Source organism: Lagopus leucura, unplaced genomic scaffold (genome assembly GCF_019238085.1).
Source record: "Lagopus leucura isolate 7727_CA_CO unplaced genomic scaffold, USGS_WTPT01 Super-Scaffold_650, whole genome shotgun sequence".
In the NCBI taxonomy this organism is placed as follows: Eukaryota; Metazoa; Chordata; class Aves; order Galliformes; family Phasianidae; genus Lagopus; species Lagopus leucura.
The window spans coordinates 7281317-7299057 of NW_024962253.1; the positions used below are offsets into that span (position 1 = coordinate 7281317).

General features: G+C 45.5%; 2 protein-coding genes across 3 annotated transcripts; both read right to left on the bottom strand.

Annotated features, from left to right (window-relative positions):
• Positions 1-98: 98 nt before the first annotated feature.
• On the bottom strand, positions 99-7441 carry HDHD2 (haloacid dehalogenase like hydrolase domain containing 2). Of its 2 annotated transcripts, XM_042862371.1 has the most exons (8): positions 7360-7441; positions 6834-6936; positions 6164-6265; positions 4960-5168; positions 3654-3738; positions 2070-2286; positions 1882-1945; positions 99-1425 (listed from the first exon to the last, which is right to left on the bottom strand). In XM_042862371.1, exons 3-8 carry the CDS (start codon positions 6262-6264, stop codon positions 1322-1324), a joined length of 780 nt encoding a protein of 259 aa, XP_042718305.1. In that variant the 5' UTR covers position 6265; positions 6834-6936; positions 7360-7441; the 3' UTR covers positions 99-1321. The 2 variants fall into 2 exon arrangements, with proteins under 2 accessions (XP_042718305.1, XP_042718306.1); XM_042862372.1 differs by lacking the exon at positions 6834-6936 and having other exon boundaries at positions 7360-7400.
• Positions 7442-9845: 2404 nt separating this feature from the next.
• Positions 9846-11390, bottom strand: IER3IP1 (immediate early response 3 interacting protein 1). Its single transcript, XM_042862373.1, has 3 exons — positions 11270-11390; positions 10421-10522; positions 9846-10048 (listed from the first exon to the last, which is right to left on the bottom strand). The coding sequence occupies exons 1-3, from the start codon at positions 11358-11360 to the stop codon at positions 9993-9995; spliced, it is 249 nt and encodes an 82-aa protein (XP_042718307.1). The 5' UTR covers positions 11361-11390; the 3' UTR covers positions 9846-9992.
• Positions 11391-17741: the final 6351 nt, after the last annotated feature.

Here is a 17741-nt window from a genome sequence, read left to right on the forward strand (position 1 = left end):
AGGATTTTACTTAAGAGATCTCTCACCTCCCTGACCTGACTTTGCAGTCCACAAACCTCCTGTATGCACTCCACCAACAAACAACACAGATTCAGAAGTGCTGGCAGAACAGCGGATGTTTAAATTTATTCACAGCTGTAGGTTTACCTAACTGTAAGTAACCCACCACCTGGCTGCAGCCAGACTATCTTTCATTTAAGGCAAGCTTCCCATTCATTCATCACAATGATTTTTTGTTAACAAAGAATGAGCATGGCTCATTAACACAAACCTATATTTTCAATAAGCTTAATACTTCAGTACTGTATAATTACAATCCAGTAATTTAAGACTCAGGAGCACTATAAAACAACTGTAAAGGACTTTGATTATTACAGTTTGCAAATGGACCAGAAAAGCTATTTCCCATCATTACAGAGTTGGTTCATATTGGTGTGTTTAACACAGAGGAGAAGCAACGCACACGACAGAATTAAATTTCATTTTACAGCTCTACTAACCAACTGTGTAAAAACTTGAATATGTCCCCACGGCTCACAAAGGGTTTTTCCCATAACATTAAAAAGAAACAAAAGACAACAGTGACATTTTGGAACTGTAGCGTTAATAGGACCCTGCTGAAGTCTAACTTACTTTAAAAATTCAAAGTCTAAGGCATTTAATATCAGATTTTTGTTGGAGTACCATTCTTTTTAATAACAGCATCTAATTAAAACATCTGTACACTGCTGACACTTTTAATTTTATGCAAAATCTGAAAAACAAAAACCAGGATCTGGTCCAACGAGAGTAAAGATGCTAACAGTAGTTATTATTAACAATGGCACTATTTTAATATAGAAGTCACTTCTAGAGGCTCTTATCTCTGCCTTGAAATTAGAACAGAGAGATCACTGCAGACTGACTAAGGTGTTGTTAGGCTTTACAGTTTACTTGAGTGCTTCCAGTGAGTTTTCCAGTTTAGTTTATTCTTAACACTTTTCAGAGTGGGCTTTCCATCAGCTATCTCATGGAAACTGAAAACAGAACTCTGTACCACGTTCCGTGCACCCTTCAGGAAAGCAGTTGTGCTGTAGCCTTCCTGTGCTACCTGTCCTGCCGATCATCCGAGGTCCCTAATCACTGCCTCAAGAAATGAGTGCAGGAAAAGAGCTGTGTTGTAACCACGATGGGGCCATGCACCACTACTCTTCCTTTCACACCTTGATGGGAAGGAGCTTATGGCTAGGTTTCTGATGAGCATGCACTGATCCTGTGACCTTAATTTTGGAAGCAAGAGTAAATTATGTGAACCAGGTGTTTCTTCAAACTATCCAACTTCTCATAGCAGATGCTCCAGGATATGTTCTACTGCCTCTGGGAAACTCTCACACGTTAAGTAAGGGGCTGGATTGATTTTGTTTTCATCCGCTGGTCGATATTTACCTAGAAGAAATGAACAAAAAGGTGCACTTACTCCTTTGGATTTCTTTTTTTTCCTCTAAAAATTGCAGCCTTCTGTGATCAGCAACAGTCACACATGACAACAGGAATGCCGATCTGCTGTCCTGCAACAACATCTCCCAGCTTTTCACTACAAGAGAAAGACCTTCCCTAGCCCATGGATCTATCAGAGTAATGCTGGTAATTCCTTCTGTCTGAAGGAATTGCCATATATAACTGCCAGCATAATTACTATGTGGAATGCCATCAAGGTCCTGAATGAACAGAGGTTACAGTGATACGACTGATTTTGACAATCAAAATGTTACAACAACAGTTCTCTAGGTTCCAGAGGCTCAGTGCACAGCTTTGTTTCGGGCACATGAGCTGCCAGTACCCAGGACAAGATGATGGGACTCACCACTGTCTCATGAAATGACCAATTCATCACGTACTTACCAGTCCTGACCAAAATCCCACGCATGCCTGCATTCTGGGCCCCACCAACGTCATCCCTGCAGTCCTGGGATGGAAGAGAACAGTTAGGTTGTGGGCAGGGACACAGTTTCTCAACAAGGCTAGGGAGCCCCTCTATACACTGGAGCTGAGCACTGCACTAGCAGGCAGGTGGTAGGGTCCCCACGTACATCACCAATCATGACAGCCTCCTCTGGGGCACAGCTAGTCCCTCGTAAAGCTTCCAGGAAGAACGTTTTCTCTGGCTTTCCCACCACTGTTGCTTTGACATCTGTGGCATATTCCAGTCCAGCTACAAAAGGTCCAGGTCCCAGAGCCAAGCCATTTTTTTTCTTGAAATACCTGGCTTTATGTATAGCTATAAGAGGAGCACCATCCAAAAGCAACCTGAAGGATGAAGAGGAAAATACAAAAAGTAAAGATATTTACAGCTGAAGTTCTGAGTCCTTTAAGTTGATGACAAAACACCCACTGACTTTCATGGGGACCCAAATAGGTCTTCCAATGGCATTTAGAATCATGGAATCATAGCAAGCTAGCATTTATTTAGAGAATTAAGTAAAATTTCAGCAGAGATGGGTGTTCCTGTGAATCTTAGGTAGGAAATGGACCGTTTTGCATTGATTTTCTATTTCCATATTGAAAAGGCACAAAGATATTAGGCACATTTATGTTCCACTGGATTCCCCAGTTAAGCATGCTTCAGAAACAGAGGTGGATTTGGGTTTCTTCCCATAGGCAAAAATCCCAAGTGTAAAACAGCTGCAAGCAACTGGTCACTGGATTCCCAACAGTTCTGTGTACCATAAAAGGGTTCTCGTGCATCTCCCAGCTGGCCAAACTGTTAAAAACCTGCATGGAACATGGGACTGCCTGCAGTGAGTGGAGAAATGGAAAAGTAATTAAGAATCATAGAATCATAGAATCACCAAGGTTGGAAAAGACCTAAGAGATCATCCAGTCCAACCGTTGAAATGACCATAGCTTCTCTGATGTCAGTCAGCTCCTCATTTAATTATCACAAAATATTTCTATTGGATCAATGCATTCCAAAGCTGTCAGAAGAGAGTTGGCACATGTATCTGAGAGCAGCCAGCTATGTTCAATGGGAGGATGCCTCCAGGACACAGAAGGACATGATCTGACAGTGGCACTACAACCACTTGCATTCAGCAGTTTACAGGAAGGATCTCGCCTGAGAGAATTCTTTTAAATGACATCAAAATCCCATGTATATGAGAAAAGAAATTTAGTATCAGTCATTTCAAATGGTGCCTAGAGAAGGGACTTACGCTACGTATTTTGTTTTGGGACTCACGCCAGGTTGGATTTAGCCAGCCTCATGATAGACTTCAACCCAGCAGCTGCCTACTAGCCCAGTCATACTGGGCTCTTCACAGTCAGTGACTGAATTATCTGAGCAGTATAGGACGAGGCATGTGGTCCTGACACCAGGCTGAAGAAAAGCAGGATGCTGCCAGGCACTGATACTCCTTCAGACCAAACAAAGCTGACACCAGCAGAAGTTCCTCTGCCAACTTCCCTGTGAATGGGAAATGAGGGCTAGATGCAGCAAGAGACTCGCATCCCAGCCTCTTCAAGTGGAAGCTAATGGTTAAGGGTGCAAACCCATAAAAGTTAACATCATCCTCACTGCGTAGTGGTGATATGGGAATATTTTCTGGCATTGTAGGAACAAGCAAGGAACCACTGTAGGAAAAGCACAAGACAACCACAAGAAGTGGCCGACTTACCGAAAAGCTTTATTCATCATGTCATAGTGAAAGTGTTCAGGAGCCAGTCCTATGACCACTGCATTGGGGTCATCAGTGGCGATCCCTGCAAAATCAGAACACGACAGTGATCATTTTGAATGAGCTGAATTTTGTTTGTACTTAGCAATAGACAGTCAGCAAATGCAACAAGTGAAACTGATCACTTTGCAGCAAAATTTAGCATTTTCTGCCACAGATGTGTCTTGTAGACTGGCTTTATGTATTTTAGAAGTGAAGAAAAGCTTTGTAGAAAAGGTGTGGATCTATACACGGAATATTCTCTGCACTTTCACAGTGACAGCTCAAGCTCCTGGGTCTCCAGAGAGTACAATCAGAGCTGTTTCCTGCACACATCCTGCAGTGAGCTCAGACAGTAAAGCACAGCATGCAGAGATGCCACGTGGATTTGTGACACCACCCGAAAGCATCTGGGTCCATTAACCAAGAATGGATTACATTCATCCATCTGTGACCAACTTTACTGAGAGATTATCTAAGAATAATTCAATAGCAGTCACTAACAGGAATTTAAAATATTCTCCAGTGTACTTCAAAGTTTCAAGAGCAGCACTGAGTGTAAGCCAAAATGCCTGCAGAACAAAGAAACAAAACAACTCATACCCAAATCAAGCAGTGCATAAACTGTTGCCACTGTATTCTGTATTGTCATTTGACAGAGAATTAGCAACAACTACTGTAAAATTGATGGAAAGATCCCAGATATGTTAAGATTAAACTGATTTAACTTCAGTGAATTCAGCTGCTGTTTCAGCTGTTTCTAACCCGGGGGCTCGCCCCCCCGAAAAAAGCCTTACTGAGAACACAAAACATTGCTGGGACTGTATTTCTCTGGATATGATGTCAGATGGAACAAATGACTAGGTTTCACAGCTTTCATATTTGCAGAGTTCTCCATGAGGTCTCCATGCAGCCTTCTCCTCTAGGCTGAACAAGCCCAGCTCCCTCAGCCTATCTTCATAGGAGAGATGCTCCAGCCCTCTGAGAATCCTCATGCCCTCCTCTGCACCTGTTGGAACAGCTCTGCATCCTTCTTGTGCTGGGGGCCCCTGGATATTGATAGGTACAATAAATCTCCAACAATCCAGTGATAAACATTACTTTCTACACTGTGAATTAATAACATGTGTAAAGTTCTATCTGAATTCCTGCCTATTTGAAGATTCTGACTGCCACTTGGAGCTGTGGACGGGTGTCAAGAGGAGAGAGCCATGAAGACACACAGTGGTTCAACACCTCCTCCCGTGCTGCTCTCTGCCCACCTCACCTGTGAAATCAGGCAGGGCCTTCTCATCCACCAAGAGGAGCGGCCGCACCTGCTTCTGCTCCAGAAGATTTCTGGCTGCCGTCAGAGATGTGAAGATTTCATGTTCTGCAATGTCAAAGCCCAGTTTGGTCAGCCTCTCCAGCAGGTCCTTCTTGCACTCTTTGGTGGTGTTGGTCACGAACCGAATTGTAACCGGAGCGCCACGCAGCCTGATGGATGAAAACCGAAGTCTCAGCGCTGCAGAACACTTTATTTACAGACTGCCCTACATATTACTGAACAGCCAAACCATTTTAGGAGACAATTTCAATGGCATCTCCTTTAATTATTCCCCTATCATCGCCATCTTCTGTTCGTTACTATAGAAACAAATGCTGGTATCAGGACTGTATGGAGTACATCAATATAAAGTTGGTCAATCTGGAAGTCTTGCTTGCACCTGCCACTTCTCTCTCATTCATTCTGCTGCACAGAAAAAAAAATGTACTGACCTTTCACAAGTGTGAACCAGCAAAAAACAAACAAACAAGAATGTTTGTAAATATTTTTTAAAAAAACCTTTAACCTCAATACTGAAAGCTAAGCCTAAAAATGGAATCTGTGCATTTATTTCCCAATCAAGTTGCAGGACTTTCATTTTGTCGTCTCTTTAGGGAGGACAATGGCATGGATTAACAAGATGCACTGAGTAGCGAATGGATATCCAACACTTCGGTCATGTTTAGTTCCTTACCATTGTACATCTTCAAAAAATAATGACTGACACACAATTATTTGTGGAAAGAACTGCAGTCTCCTAGTCCCTCTGTGAGATTTCCAACCAAACAATGGTCCAGCTTTGCAAAAGCTTAAAGCAGTCAATAAAACTCCAGTAAAAACTTTCCATGCTTAATTCAACCCTACCCATTCTTCCTGACTTACTCTTCCTACTGCCCATTCACCACTTCCTGTTGTTTTTCTTCAGCCTTTGCAAGATGAAATCTCCACAGAAATGGTGTCAGAACAACAACAGAAAGATTCCTGGGGTTGCACAGCCTGCTCTGCCCTCATCTAAGCCACGTGAAATTGATTCACTATGCCATCATTTCTTTAGACACTATTTTTTGAGACGGAGAAGGCAAGACCTTCAGACCGTTTCAAGAAGCATCTTTGTGCAAGCAGTCCTGGCACGACCTATCAGAGAGAACAGAAAGAGGCAACTTGCCTTTTAAGAGCTTCCTGCGCACCCGGCACGGCCGAGTCTTCGACGTGCAGCGTGCCACTGAGATCCACCAGGACAGCTTTCAGCGCGCGCCGAGCTGCCATCCTTCATCCCCAGGGAGAAGGCAAAGAAATGAAATGACAGAAAACTGGTTAGCAGACAATGGGTAATAAAAATAAGGAGCTCAGTTAAGCGCCTCATTGGTGCCAAGCCCGGGATTATTCAGAACATTACTCGTACTGTGAAATGGGCCCCTTCAGACAGAGAAATAAAAGGCAGCATTTAAAAAAAAATGCATAATTGATGGGGTGGTATTTTCCCAAAGACTCTATATATGGAAATCAGATGCTATTTGTTTGTTAACTGCCTTTCTTTTTCTGCGTCAAAAACTCTCTACGCAATGACGGCAGTTGGGAAGGGGATCATTAGGTCTGCGATTGCTGGTTCAAGGCCTCACGGAGCACATTGCAGCCAGTCCCAGCCACACCAGAGGTGCCGTTCAAGGGAAAACGAATACAGCCCTGCTAAGCTCCGACGATAAAGCTCAGAGCACTCTCAAAAAGCGGATGTCGTTCATTTTGTTCCTCGCAGTTGGATCTGCAGAAGGGACAGAGCAGTTGTGTGCCAGTTGTGTGGGGATTCTGCAGGCTACCAGCCTGGAGCTTCCTGGCACCTGGTGACTCTTTCTTGCAGAGGAGGCAGTCCAGCAGCTTTTCCGCGTTACAGAAATAGGTTGGAGGGATTCGGCGTGACACAGAAGCTTTGGCACTCCAAAGCTGGGGAAGAAAGCAGTCAGGTTACGTGCAAGTCTAAAAAGCTGTCATCGGAAAATACGATGTGACAGCTGTGCTGCGAGCCCTGCGGATTGCTCCGCAATCTGCAGCCCTGCTGAGCAAACGTCCAACATAGCAGCTTTCCTTCTGCCTGCCAGGCGGTAACGACCACCGACCCAACGGCTTCCATCTTCTGCTGAGCTGCTTCAGACAGACCACATGACTGCACGGGCTTGCTAGAACAGTGTCATTGAATAGACTGAACAGAACAGAACTGTGACTGGGTATATTTAATATCCCATCTGAAAAGGCTTAACACAGCGGCTTGGGTTGGAACGCACCCCACTAACAGCCACAGCAGCGGCACTCAAATCACAGCCTGAACGCCTGGACACCGACCCCGACCCCTCCCCCCGCCGCACCCACCTGCCGCTCAGGGGTCCTCGCGGGGTCCTCACAACGCCAGACTGCCCTGCAGAGCGCCGGTACGCGCGAGGACGGCGCCACGTTCGCGCAGGCAGTGCGACGGGCAGCCCGAGGGCGCCGTGAGGACCCGTGCGGGGCGCTGCGCCGTCACGTGTGAGGACGCGGGGGTTGGGATGACGCGGGGTGCGAGCGCCGGCCTGCTCGTTCGTTGGTGTTTATTCGCCGTTTTGCGCAGCACCGCACGAGATCCGAGGGGCAGAGGATGCGGATTGAAAGCCCGAACGATGCAGCGTGAGGGAAACGCGAATTTGGGATGCGCGCAGTTTGAGTCCCCGTTTTATCTCAGCGTCGCCGCCGCGCAGAGCTGCCGTTCCTTCTTGCTGCGCTCGTCTGATCTATTTCGGAATAATTAGCCACGTCTGTAAACTGTGCACTGAGACCTCAGCCTCCTGAGAGGGCAGGTGGAAGGAGGGCGAGGTCCTTTCTTTACCTCATTTTCAGAGCTGCAGCTCGTAGTCTTTAGCACTTTAAGAACCACTTTAAGACCATACAGTTACAATGACGTGCCAGCAGTGCTGCAAACCAATGGGAGCATCCACCACTGCTGCTTCCCGAGCACTGTTTGGCCTGCCTTCTTCCCCACGCTGGAGTACAAGGCAGGCAGATTCTTTGCAAACTGTTACCTGTGTTTGAAGCTTTCCCCATATGCACCGTCCAGTTCCCATGAATCACTGAAACACAAAATCATTCGGGTTGAAAAAGATCTCCAAGATCCCCAAGTCGAACCCCATAGCGTGCATCCCTGCTGTCCCATGGTGTGTCCCCAGCTGCCACATCTCCATGGTTCTTTGCCACCACCAGAGATGGCGCCTCCACCAGTGAGGAGTGCTACCAGCACACCACTGCTCCTCAGAATGCATTTTTCCTAATATCCAACCTGAACGAAGACAGATACACAAAACCAAGTAATCTAGACCATAACTTACCTCTTCCACAGAGGTTGCTGTAAGGAATCTTTTCCAACAGGCCTACCTATTCCAGAACCCAGTGTGACCCCTTTCTGCCTCTGGACATTGTGTTGGGTTCACTCCAAGGCCACAATACGACTTCATAGCAGCTCTCTGCTCTGAGCACGTGCTGAGGGTAAGAAAAAAGCCACGTGTTCTGAGAACAGTAGCTCTGCTACCAGGAGCTGGACAAAGCTGAGCTTAGAGATACTCCCACTGTGCATAGATACAAAGATTTAGGAAAGAGAGTGCTTAACTTAGAAATTCAAAATTTATTTGTAAGTTTTCGCTAAAAAAAAAAAAAAAAAAAAAAAAAGGAAACAACAACATAGACTCTTCTCCTGGATATGCTCTACTCTGAAAAACACTGCAATTGGAGATCATTAAATTCATTTACACATAGTACAGACTATCCTTGTATACAACAACAGTGAATGCTACAGTTGCCAAGATGCCAGAAGAAGAGATGACAAACTGAGCTGCTTTAAAACAATGAACCTGCTGGCTTCCCTTTCGCCTTCCCTACTTTAATAATAAGCTAAATCAACTTCAGACACTTGATCAAAGATGAAAAGACACAAAGTCTAACTTTTCTAAGAAGTTATTGGAGTATTGGTCATCGTAAATTCATGACTGCTACCTAACACCAGGCCGAACGCAGCGTTAACTGAGGCCACCTCCTTTCTGTGGTCATCACTAACTTATCTGTGAAAGAACTGCAGGATTCTCGCTTTCAGTAAGCAGTTAAGTGAAAGGAAGACAGAGAGAAGCAGCAGCCTGCAAATTCGCTGTTTTTAGCAAAGAACTGCATTTGAAAAGGTATTCCTCCCACATTACCTGAGAACCTCCAAACAGAGCAGCTCCCCATTCCCAACACACTGCTCAGCCCAAAGGCTTAACACACAGGAAAAATAACAGTGCTTGACAGAACAGTAACAAATGCTAAATGTGAACAGGACCTGCTAAATAAACACAGAGTTGCCTTAATTTAGGTACAGCTTTTTTAGATTTTGCATAGCAATTGCTCCTATTTTCAACCTGTTTCACATTGAACATCATTGATCTGAGAAGAGAAAAATCCTAGCTTTGGTCAGACCAGGAAAAATTTGTTACTAATCTGTGCTAAATCACAAATTTGCCCATCTTCATTTCACCTCCTATGGTACTTCAATAATTTATAACACGTTTGGAGCCTAACTCGTATTTCCTTAAAACAGAACTATGGCAGTAACTGAAATAACAACCGCTGTAATTTTTAAATTCAGAAACAAACTGGGAAGCAGTTTGTTTCTGAACTCTCAATGCTAACCAAAGGAAGTTCATCCCTGAGTAACAAGACACTTCAAACCTGCTTCTACCTACAGCCACCACAATATGTCACTGACACCAGCAGACCTCATCACAATCCAACAGATTTGCAGCGTTGTTGCATGGATCCCATTACCTTGTTTAATGAAACTGAAAGTGAACATTAGGAAATAGGATAAATACAAACAGTGTCTTTTATTATTTTAAGTTGAACGGCAAACTGACAGTTAAACCGTGCTGTATCCCCGGAAAACTCAGAGCAATGAGGCTAGCAATTCGCTTCTTTGGATGTCCAAAAGATTTTGCCAACAGGAATCTTCAACCGAACAAGAGGAGGAGCACAATTGTCACGGAGTTCACAGCTATCAGTGGCACTGTAGAGAAAACAAGAGGAAGTTTGAATCTGTTTCCTTCTGTGCATCACAAACTGATGCAGTTTCACAGTGTCACCCTTCAGGGAGCAAAATCAATGTCTGTTGAAGACATTTCCCTACGCAGAGTCGGGATCAGTGGAAGGAGCCAGGACCGTGGCCTGGTGTTTCTCCACTTTCTCTCTGCCTGCCTTTAGCACGATTCAGAAGAAATTTTGTGGTGAGCAAGACAATATTTGCTACAGGATGACAAACAGCAGAACAGCAGCTGTTTGTCGAAATGAAGGGGCAAATGCTGCCATTATTTCCTTAAAGCACATCAACAGAGCTTCACAGGCAGTGGCTGCTCGTACCAAACGACCGCCGTCATCTCACCTCTCATCACGGTCCGTATGGATCGAATGAGGTTCGTCAGCTGTGCTTTGATTCCCGGTTCCTCTCCGAATCCTCCAATCCCTTGATCGCTTCCCCAGCCAACTGCGCACCGTAAGAACAGCCACGTTAAAAAGCAAAGAACAACAACCACCCCAGAACCGTCCAACAGATGCAATCTATCAGCAATATCAATGCCGTGAGCTGGAAGGGACACACACACACACACATTGTGGAGCCCAACAAACACAAACTCTGCATCTGAGAGCTGTGCTCAGCACTCCCTGAGCCCCAGAAGATCTGGGGAAGGCCCTTTTCCAAGCGGCCAACCTGCCCTCCCCACAGAGCCCATGTGAAGGCAAACAAAGCTGTGGCATGCACGGCGGGACGCTCCAGATGGAAAGACCAGGAGCTCTGGAGACAGCGCTGGGGATTTTCTCGTCCTGCTTTGGCCTGGTTTGGAGAAATGAGGGCAAGCAGGAAACAGGGAGCCCTGTTAAAAGGAATGGCGGCAGTTTGCAATTCTGCTCTGTGGCTTCTCCCTGCTCTGCGCTTTGGGTTTCTTTTGTTAAGGAGGAAAGCAGCGTTCACCCCATGTCAGCATACCGACACAGAGAGGGCATGGCGGGAGTAAATAGGAAAAGGCGTAAAGAGAGTGGAAAAAGGCAGGCGCAGAGCCGGCAAGGAGGGATGCTGAGCACAAAATCCAACCGCAGGGCGAACGCAAATCCCAAAGCATCGCGTCTCTCCCCCTCCCCCCAATTTCTAAGCGGGACGCGAGCAGAAGGGCCCGGCAGCCACCTCCGGGCATGGCCGGGGGGCCGGGAGGCGGTGGGGGCAGGGGCTTCTCACCGTGGCGAAGGAAGCGCTCCTCGTGCAGCACGGCGATGGCATTGACCACCAAGAGCCCGGCCTGCAGCAGCGCGTACAGCGTGAACGCCATAGTGAGGCGGGGCACGGACGTGGCGGAGAGGGCGGGGCCTGCGGAAGTGGGCGGGGTTTAGTGGCAGAATGGGCGTGGCCTGCAGGCAATGGGCGGGGCATGGTGGAGTGGGCGGAGCATGGTGGAGTTGGTTGTTCACTGCAGAATGGGCGTTGCCTATGGTGGAATGGGCGTGGCCTTTGGGAGTGGGCGGAGTCGGGGGCAGTGCGGGGGGAGTTAGGAGGGGCGAGAGCCGAGTGCGGGCAGGAATTGGGGGAAAATGACTTTTTTTATCTGCTTTAAATTCCCTGTAATGCGCTGCTCTCCATGTGTGGGCACTTGCTTTGATGCTCACATCACTCATTGCGGCTGATGGGACATTGTGTGACTCCAGTTCTAATCTCTCAACAAGCAAACGTACCATGAGCTCCTTCCTTGGGCAGCAATAGAAGTGTGACCTGTTTAGGGCACAGCAATTGGCATCATCGCCATTATAAGACTCACAGTCAGGACGCAGCTCTCGGTAATGGATTTTGGATTTGGACAGTGCTGTTTGGGATCCAGGGATGGACTCAGTGATCCCTGTGGGTCCCGTCCAACTGGACTGTATGATTTTGTGACTCTGTGATATAGTTTTATGCTCTAAGTAATCATTACCAATGCATTAGTACTGTGTTCAGGCCTGGGGCTCCCAGTACAAAAATGTGGAAGCTGCTGGGGCAGGTCCAGAGCATCCGCAGAGGTGCTCAGAGAGCTGGAAACCTCTGCCATTAAGGAAGGCTGAGGGAGTTGGGCTTGTTCAGCCCAGAGAAGGTTCCAGGAAGACCTCACTGCAGCCATCGGTACTTCAAGGGAGCTTAACTGACAGGTGAGAGACTGAGTTTACATGAGCAGATATTGATAGGACAAGGGGAATGGCTTTAAACTAAGGAGGGCAGATTTAGGTCTGATGTGAGGGGGAAATTCTTTACCCAGAGGATGGTGAATCCCCAGCACTGCTGCCCAGAGCTGTGGGTGCCCCATTCCTGGAGGTACCTGAGGCTGTGGATGGGCTCTGGGCAGGCTGAGCTGGGGGGCAGCCAGCCCACGATGGGGTCTCTGTGATGTTTCTTCCAACATACAGTGACAGATACTAGAGGTCACTGACAGGCATGTCTGGTAGCCACTAGAATCAAGTGGAATTTCCTGGGCTACCTCCTACAGCATCCTGTCTATCTCTAGCTGCTGACCTCAATGAAGAACTAATGTTTAGAATTACAGTGCTGGAAAAAAAAGAAAAAAGAAAAAAGAAAAAAAAAAAAAAGTTTTTTTAAAAGAAGTATTTAAGTTATGGCTTGTTATTTCTACCCATCATTAAGATGTACTTCCAAAGAGCAGCTACTGTAATGCTTACATAAACTTGACGTGATTTTCCCCTTTCCAAAATCCATCATGGCAATTCAACAACCACACGAGTCTTAGATCTGAACCATCACACTGCGTGGTGGGGGGAAAACCAGACAAAGCTGCTGCATTAGGAGGAAAGCAGTTCTTTTCCTCATTAAGGTGTTATGTTTCATTGCAGTAAATTCCTCCGATGTCATCTGCAGAGTGCAGTCCATCACCATAAGGAAGAGTTCAAAACCACCCTACAGATGCCAGAGGATTACAGCTGAGGCTGGGGTAGTATTGAGAAGACCTTGCTATTTTTCATTCTTTTACATTTGGCATTGGTTTATTGTTCAATATCATCAAACAGAACACATTTCCTGGGGCTAAACCATCCTCATCTCCTCCAATGAGACTAAAACTTCTAGCATGCATGTTGTCAAGATTATGTTGCTTTATTCCTGGTGAGCAAAGAACAAAAGTAAAACAAATGCAAAATTCAGAACCCACACATCCATTTATTGGTGCTATTTTCTAAGTTCATTGTGCTTGGCTACCTAAGCACAACAATCTCTGATTGCTGTTTGTTGTCTGGTGCGTACATAGACATTATCCTGGTCTCCATGTGTTGGAATTCCACACTGGAGGTAAGAAAGGGAATAAGAGATACAAAAATTTATTCTCTGAAAGAGCGTTGATGCAGTGGCACAGACTATGCAGGGAGGTGGTGGAGCCCCTATCCCTGGGGGTGTTCAAGAGCCATGGAGATGTGGCACTTGGGGATGTGGTCAGTGGGCATGGTGGGATGGGTTAGGGTAGGGCTTGGAGATCCTAAAGGACTTCCAACCTTCATCATTCTGTGATTCTATGATTCTATGAAAGAAAGTTTGGTTTCCACCTCAGTTGAGTTGCTCAAATTGTCACTTTGGTGATTGAAGAAGGAATGAACAATGCCAAATTCCTTTTGGGGGAACACTCATTGGTCAGAGGACTTTCCTCCTGCTTCCTCTGGAAAACAGTGCTGAAGGTAGGCCACAAAAGTTTATAAGATAAATGGAAAATTACATACCCTACAGGCAGTGACCTGATCAACCCCCTCTCCATGCCAGATCCCAGGGGCTGGCCTGTTCCTTGTACCTGAGTGGGGAGAACAAGCTCATTCCTCAGCAAGCTGATGTCACACCAGAGGCAGAGGTCACCGGTGCTGTAGCTCTTAGCTTAAAGATTAATAGATAGTATCTTCCTTCGGATTGTAAAGATGGACAGATTAAAAAAGACGTCACAGACCTGGAGATTTGACCTGCAGTGTGTCCAATAGTGTTGGCACAGCCACAGTCACATAGCTTGTTATGAACCATGGATAGAAGGCTACAATTTGTGTGTGAATCAGAAGGATTTGGGAATCACCCTAATCACCTGAATAAAAATCACCTGAAATTCCTCCATGTTTTTTTCTCATGACTCATTCAACAGAAAGAGATAATATGGAGAAAAGTAAATCTATAGTACATTTCTAATACATCACTCCACAAAGATAAGGTGAGTGAATCCATACCTTTTCTCCCCTTCCAAAAAAAAAAAAAAAAAAAAAAAAAAATCAAAAATCCCCAGTTTCCTTTTTTTTCTAGTACTGGTGTCGTACAGGTTGGCAACCTGAAGTCATGGTGGAGAAAATGTAGGACACACCAGCCCATGGCTTGCCAACGTGCACCCCAGAACCTTTTGTGCATGTTTGTCTCCAGAATAAAGCAGCTGACAAGAGGGGCCATCACTGCTCCAGTGGTGAATTTGGGGGTGTGATCGGCACAGCAAAGGAGAACGGGAGCTCAGAAACGGAAATTGCCTCTTCTGTACCTCCAGTGGGCCTGCTGGAAGCGTGACTCAGACGCACGGGGCCAGGCAAATTCACTGTTGAAATCTTATCAGAGCAGATGTTGGTCACCGCAATGTTTTCCATGGCAACTGTGGGTGCACTGAGGTCTTTGGAAGAGTAATGTGGAGTGCAGCGGCTGTGAGACAGAAATGGAACAAAGCCGATCACTGAGTATCACATCATGGGGAGCCATTTGCAGTTTGAACCCAATCCAGTTTATAAGAGGATATAATCAACAGCAGTGTGGTACTGGTGATAAGATTAATCACAGAGATGTCCTTTCCCTCTTATCTTTTTGTCCTTTTAACACAAAACACTTTTTCTGATCCCATCTCCCTCCTCCATTTGGCCATAGCTGCATTCAAACTGAAGCTCAACAAAACAAAATTTTTGTTTGGAGAGACTTCTCAGAGCGCATTTTCTATTTTTTTCCACGTGGAAATAAGCATCTCAAGGAATGTTCCTCATCTCGTGACTCTTTGAAAAAAAGACAGTGGTGAGAAATTAAGGGTCGCTTCATTTTCTTCAGTAAAATGTCACTGTGTATCTCCATGTATGAAACCTGGGCAGCAGTTGAAGAACTTGGAGTCATAGAATAGTTCATGTCTACGTATCTCATTTAACCTCTGGTTATTTATAGATTTAGCATTTTTTAGTATTTGTCAGATCTGGAATATTAATTTAAGTGGAATCTAAAGAGTTCGTAGGTCCTCTTTAGAATCAGAACAGAATCATAGAATCCTTAGAGTTGGAAGGAACCTCTGGGGGCCGTCTAGTCCAAGTCCCCTGCAATGCACAGGGACACCACAGCTCCCTCAGGTTGCCCAGAGCCTGATCCAACCTGGCCTTGAAAGTCTCCAGAGATGGGATGCAGCCCAGGATATGGTTGGCTTTCTGGGCTGCAAGGGCACATTGCTGGCTCATGTCCATCTTCCCATCCACCAGTACCCCCAGGTTCAGCAGGGCTGCTCTTAATCCTTTCGTCCCCCAGCTTCTATTGCTAGTGAGTACAACTTTAACTCAGCTCAACCTTCCAACTCAAATGTGGAGTGCCTGCACTTGGAGACATAGTTGGTGGGCATGATGAAAATGGGTTAAGGTTAGACTTGGCAATCTGAGAGGTCTTTTCCAACTTTAATGATTCTATGATCACTGCCCACATTTCTTTGGAGAGCCCAGATCGTCTCCTTTGCCACAGCACTCACCTCTGGAGAATTCTCACTATGACACTGATCGCAAAGAGCAGCAGCAGACCTCCACAGAGAGACAACATGACGATTTCATAAATAATGGGCGACGAACCTTGAAGAGCAGATGGAAACCACAGGTGAGATTTGTCAATGAACAGCTTTAGGAAATGCAGCTTTCTGGGAAACTGTCACAGGTTCTTTTCCTGCAAATTGTAGGTGGAGGGTGTAATGGCCTGAGTTTGCACTGGAGAGGTTCAGGTTTGCAATTAGGAACGATTTCTTCTCAGAAGGAGTGAAAATACACTGGCACTGCTGCCCAGGGAGTGGAGGAGTCACTGTCCCTGGAGGTGTTCAAGAACTGTGGAGATGTGGGAGTTAGGGACGTGGTCAGTGGGCATGGTGGCTTGAATTCCCCCATGCGCACCCATCTCCAAGCTTTTCACTCCCCTATTCTCTTGTGACAGCTCGTTTCATTTCCACTGTCCTTCCCTCTCTAAAACTTCAACAGAGATAGATTGAATACAGCTCATTCATTCGTTCCTTTTGAGCCCACTCCCTGATAAATCCTCAATGTTTGACAGCACTGCTATTACTTGGGGCCTCTCAGAGCTGTTACCTCACCAACAAACACAGCAACAGTGGTTTTAAATGCCAGTGGAAACAAACAGGAAAATAAAGCACCTTCTTCCTTGGACAGGGGAGTGGTGTGAAAACCTTCTTCGGCATCATGAAGCATCCTGAAAAGGCAAGCCAGCACTCAGGTCACATTTTAACGTTTGAAATCAGTGTATCTGTTATAGATCCCTGTGAGCCCTCAGGATATTTCACCATCTCTAATGTGAATTATCTTTACAACTTCCTTGTGAGATAGGAGCATTACAGTACCACGGTTTTGCAGACACGGAATTAAAGCACAGAGGAGCTGAGGGACAAATCCCACAAACAGAATTTAATCTGACACCAAAAACTGGAATGTTTCTTTTAAGGTGGTAAGAGAAATAAGCAATGTGGGCACACATTACTTCCAGCTTGCATGCGTGATGCAAAGGCTTCCATTCACTCTTTTACTCCCTTCTAGTTCCTTTTTCAGGATAGGAATAAAATGTGCAATTGCAGGCTGTATTTTATAACATTCATTTTATTAATACATTAATAAACTGTCCACTGGTGCGCTCTTGGGTATCAGAACAGCTTGTTTATAATGACTTTTATACTACACTTTCAACTCTATTCTCATTGCGCAAAAAAAAAGGTTTAAGCTGAAGTGGAATTATTGTGAAAAATCTGTGTAGCCACAGGTTGTGTAAGAAAATCTGGGTACCTGAGGAAAACACTGCCTTATAGGAAAAAAAAAAAGATCTTATAAACCAAAGTCATGCTCACTTTTATACGAGGAATGGTACCAGCTCTGAAATGATGCTCAGAATGAAATCTCATAGGTCACCCGCATCAGAGTAGTCTGCAACAACTCCTATTAGGGAGTCCCTCCAGATTCCCATGACACAGTCTGACTCACATTGAAAGATGTCCGAAGAAGCCCCTCCATCCCACCCTTCAGCGTGAAAATGTTACAAAATAAGCCGTGGCCATTTAAATCTAGAGCAGACTGAGAAGAAAAATAACAAATTTCTGGGTTACCTTGTGGCTGCTGGAGATCCTTGTATCAACACCAGGCTGGTATGACCAGAAATGAATGTCAATCTGATCTGAATGGTTCCAGACTAATTGCTCACTTCATTTGCTGCTGCTGATTGTTTTATTTCCTCCATGTTATCCTTTCATTTTTTTTTTTTTTAGGGCGGAATAATCTCCTCCTTTCACAGGCAGTTAATAAAGTGTGGAGGTGGATTAAAGATAGGCTTTACTCACTGTCCTTTTGTGAAGCAATTCCTTGCTTGCAGAGCAGTTGATGCAGCTGGACTCCACCTCCAGGCCTCCAGAGCTTTCCCCAAGCACTGGGCTCCTTCCAGC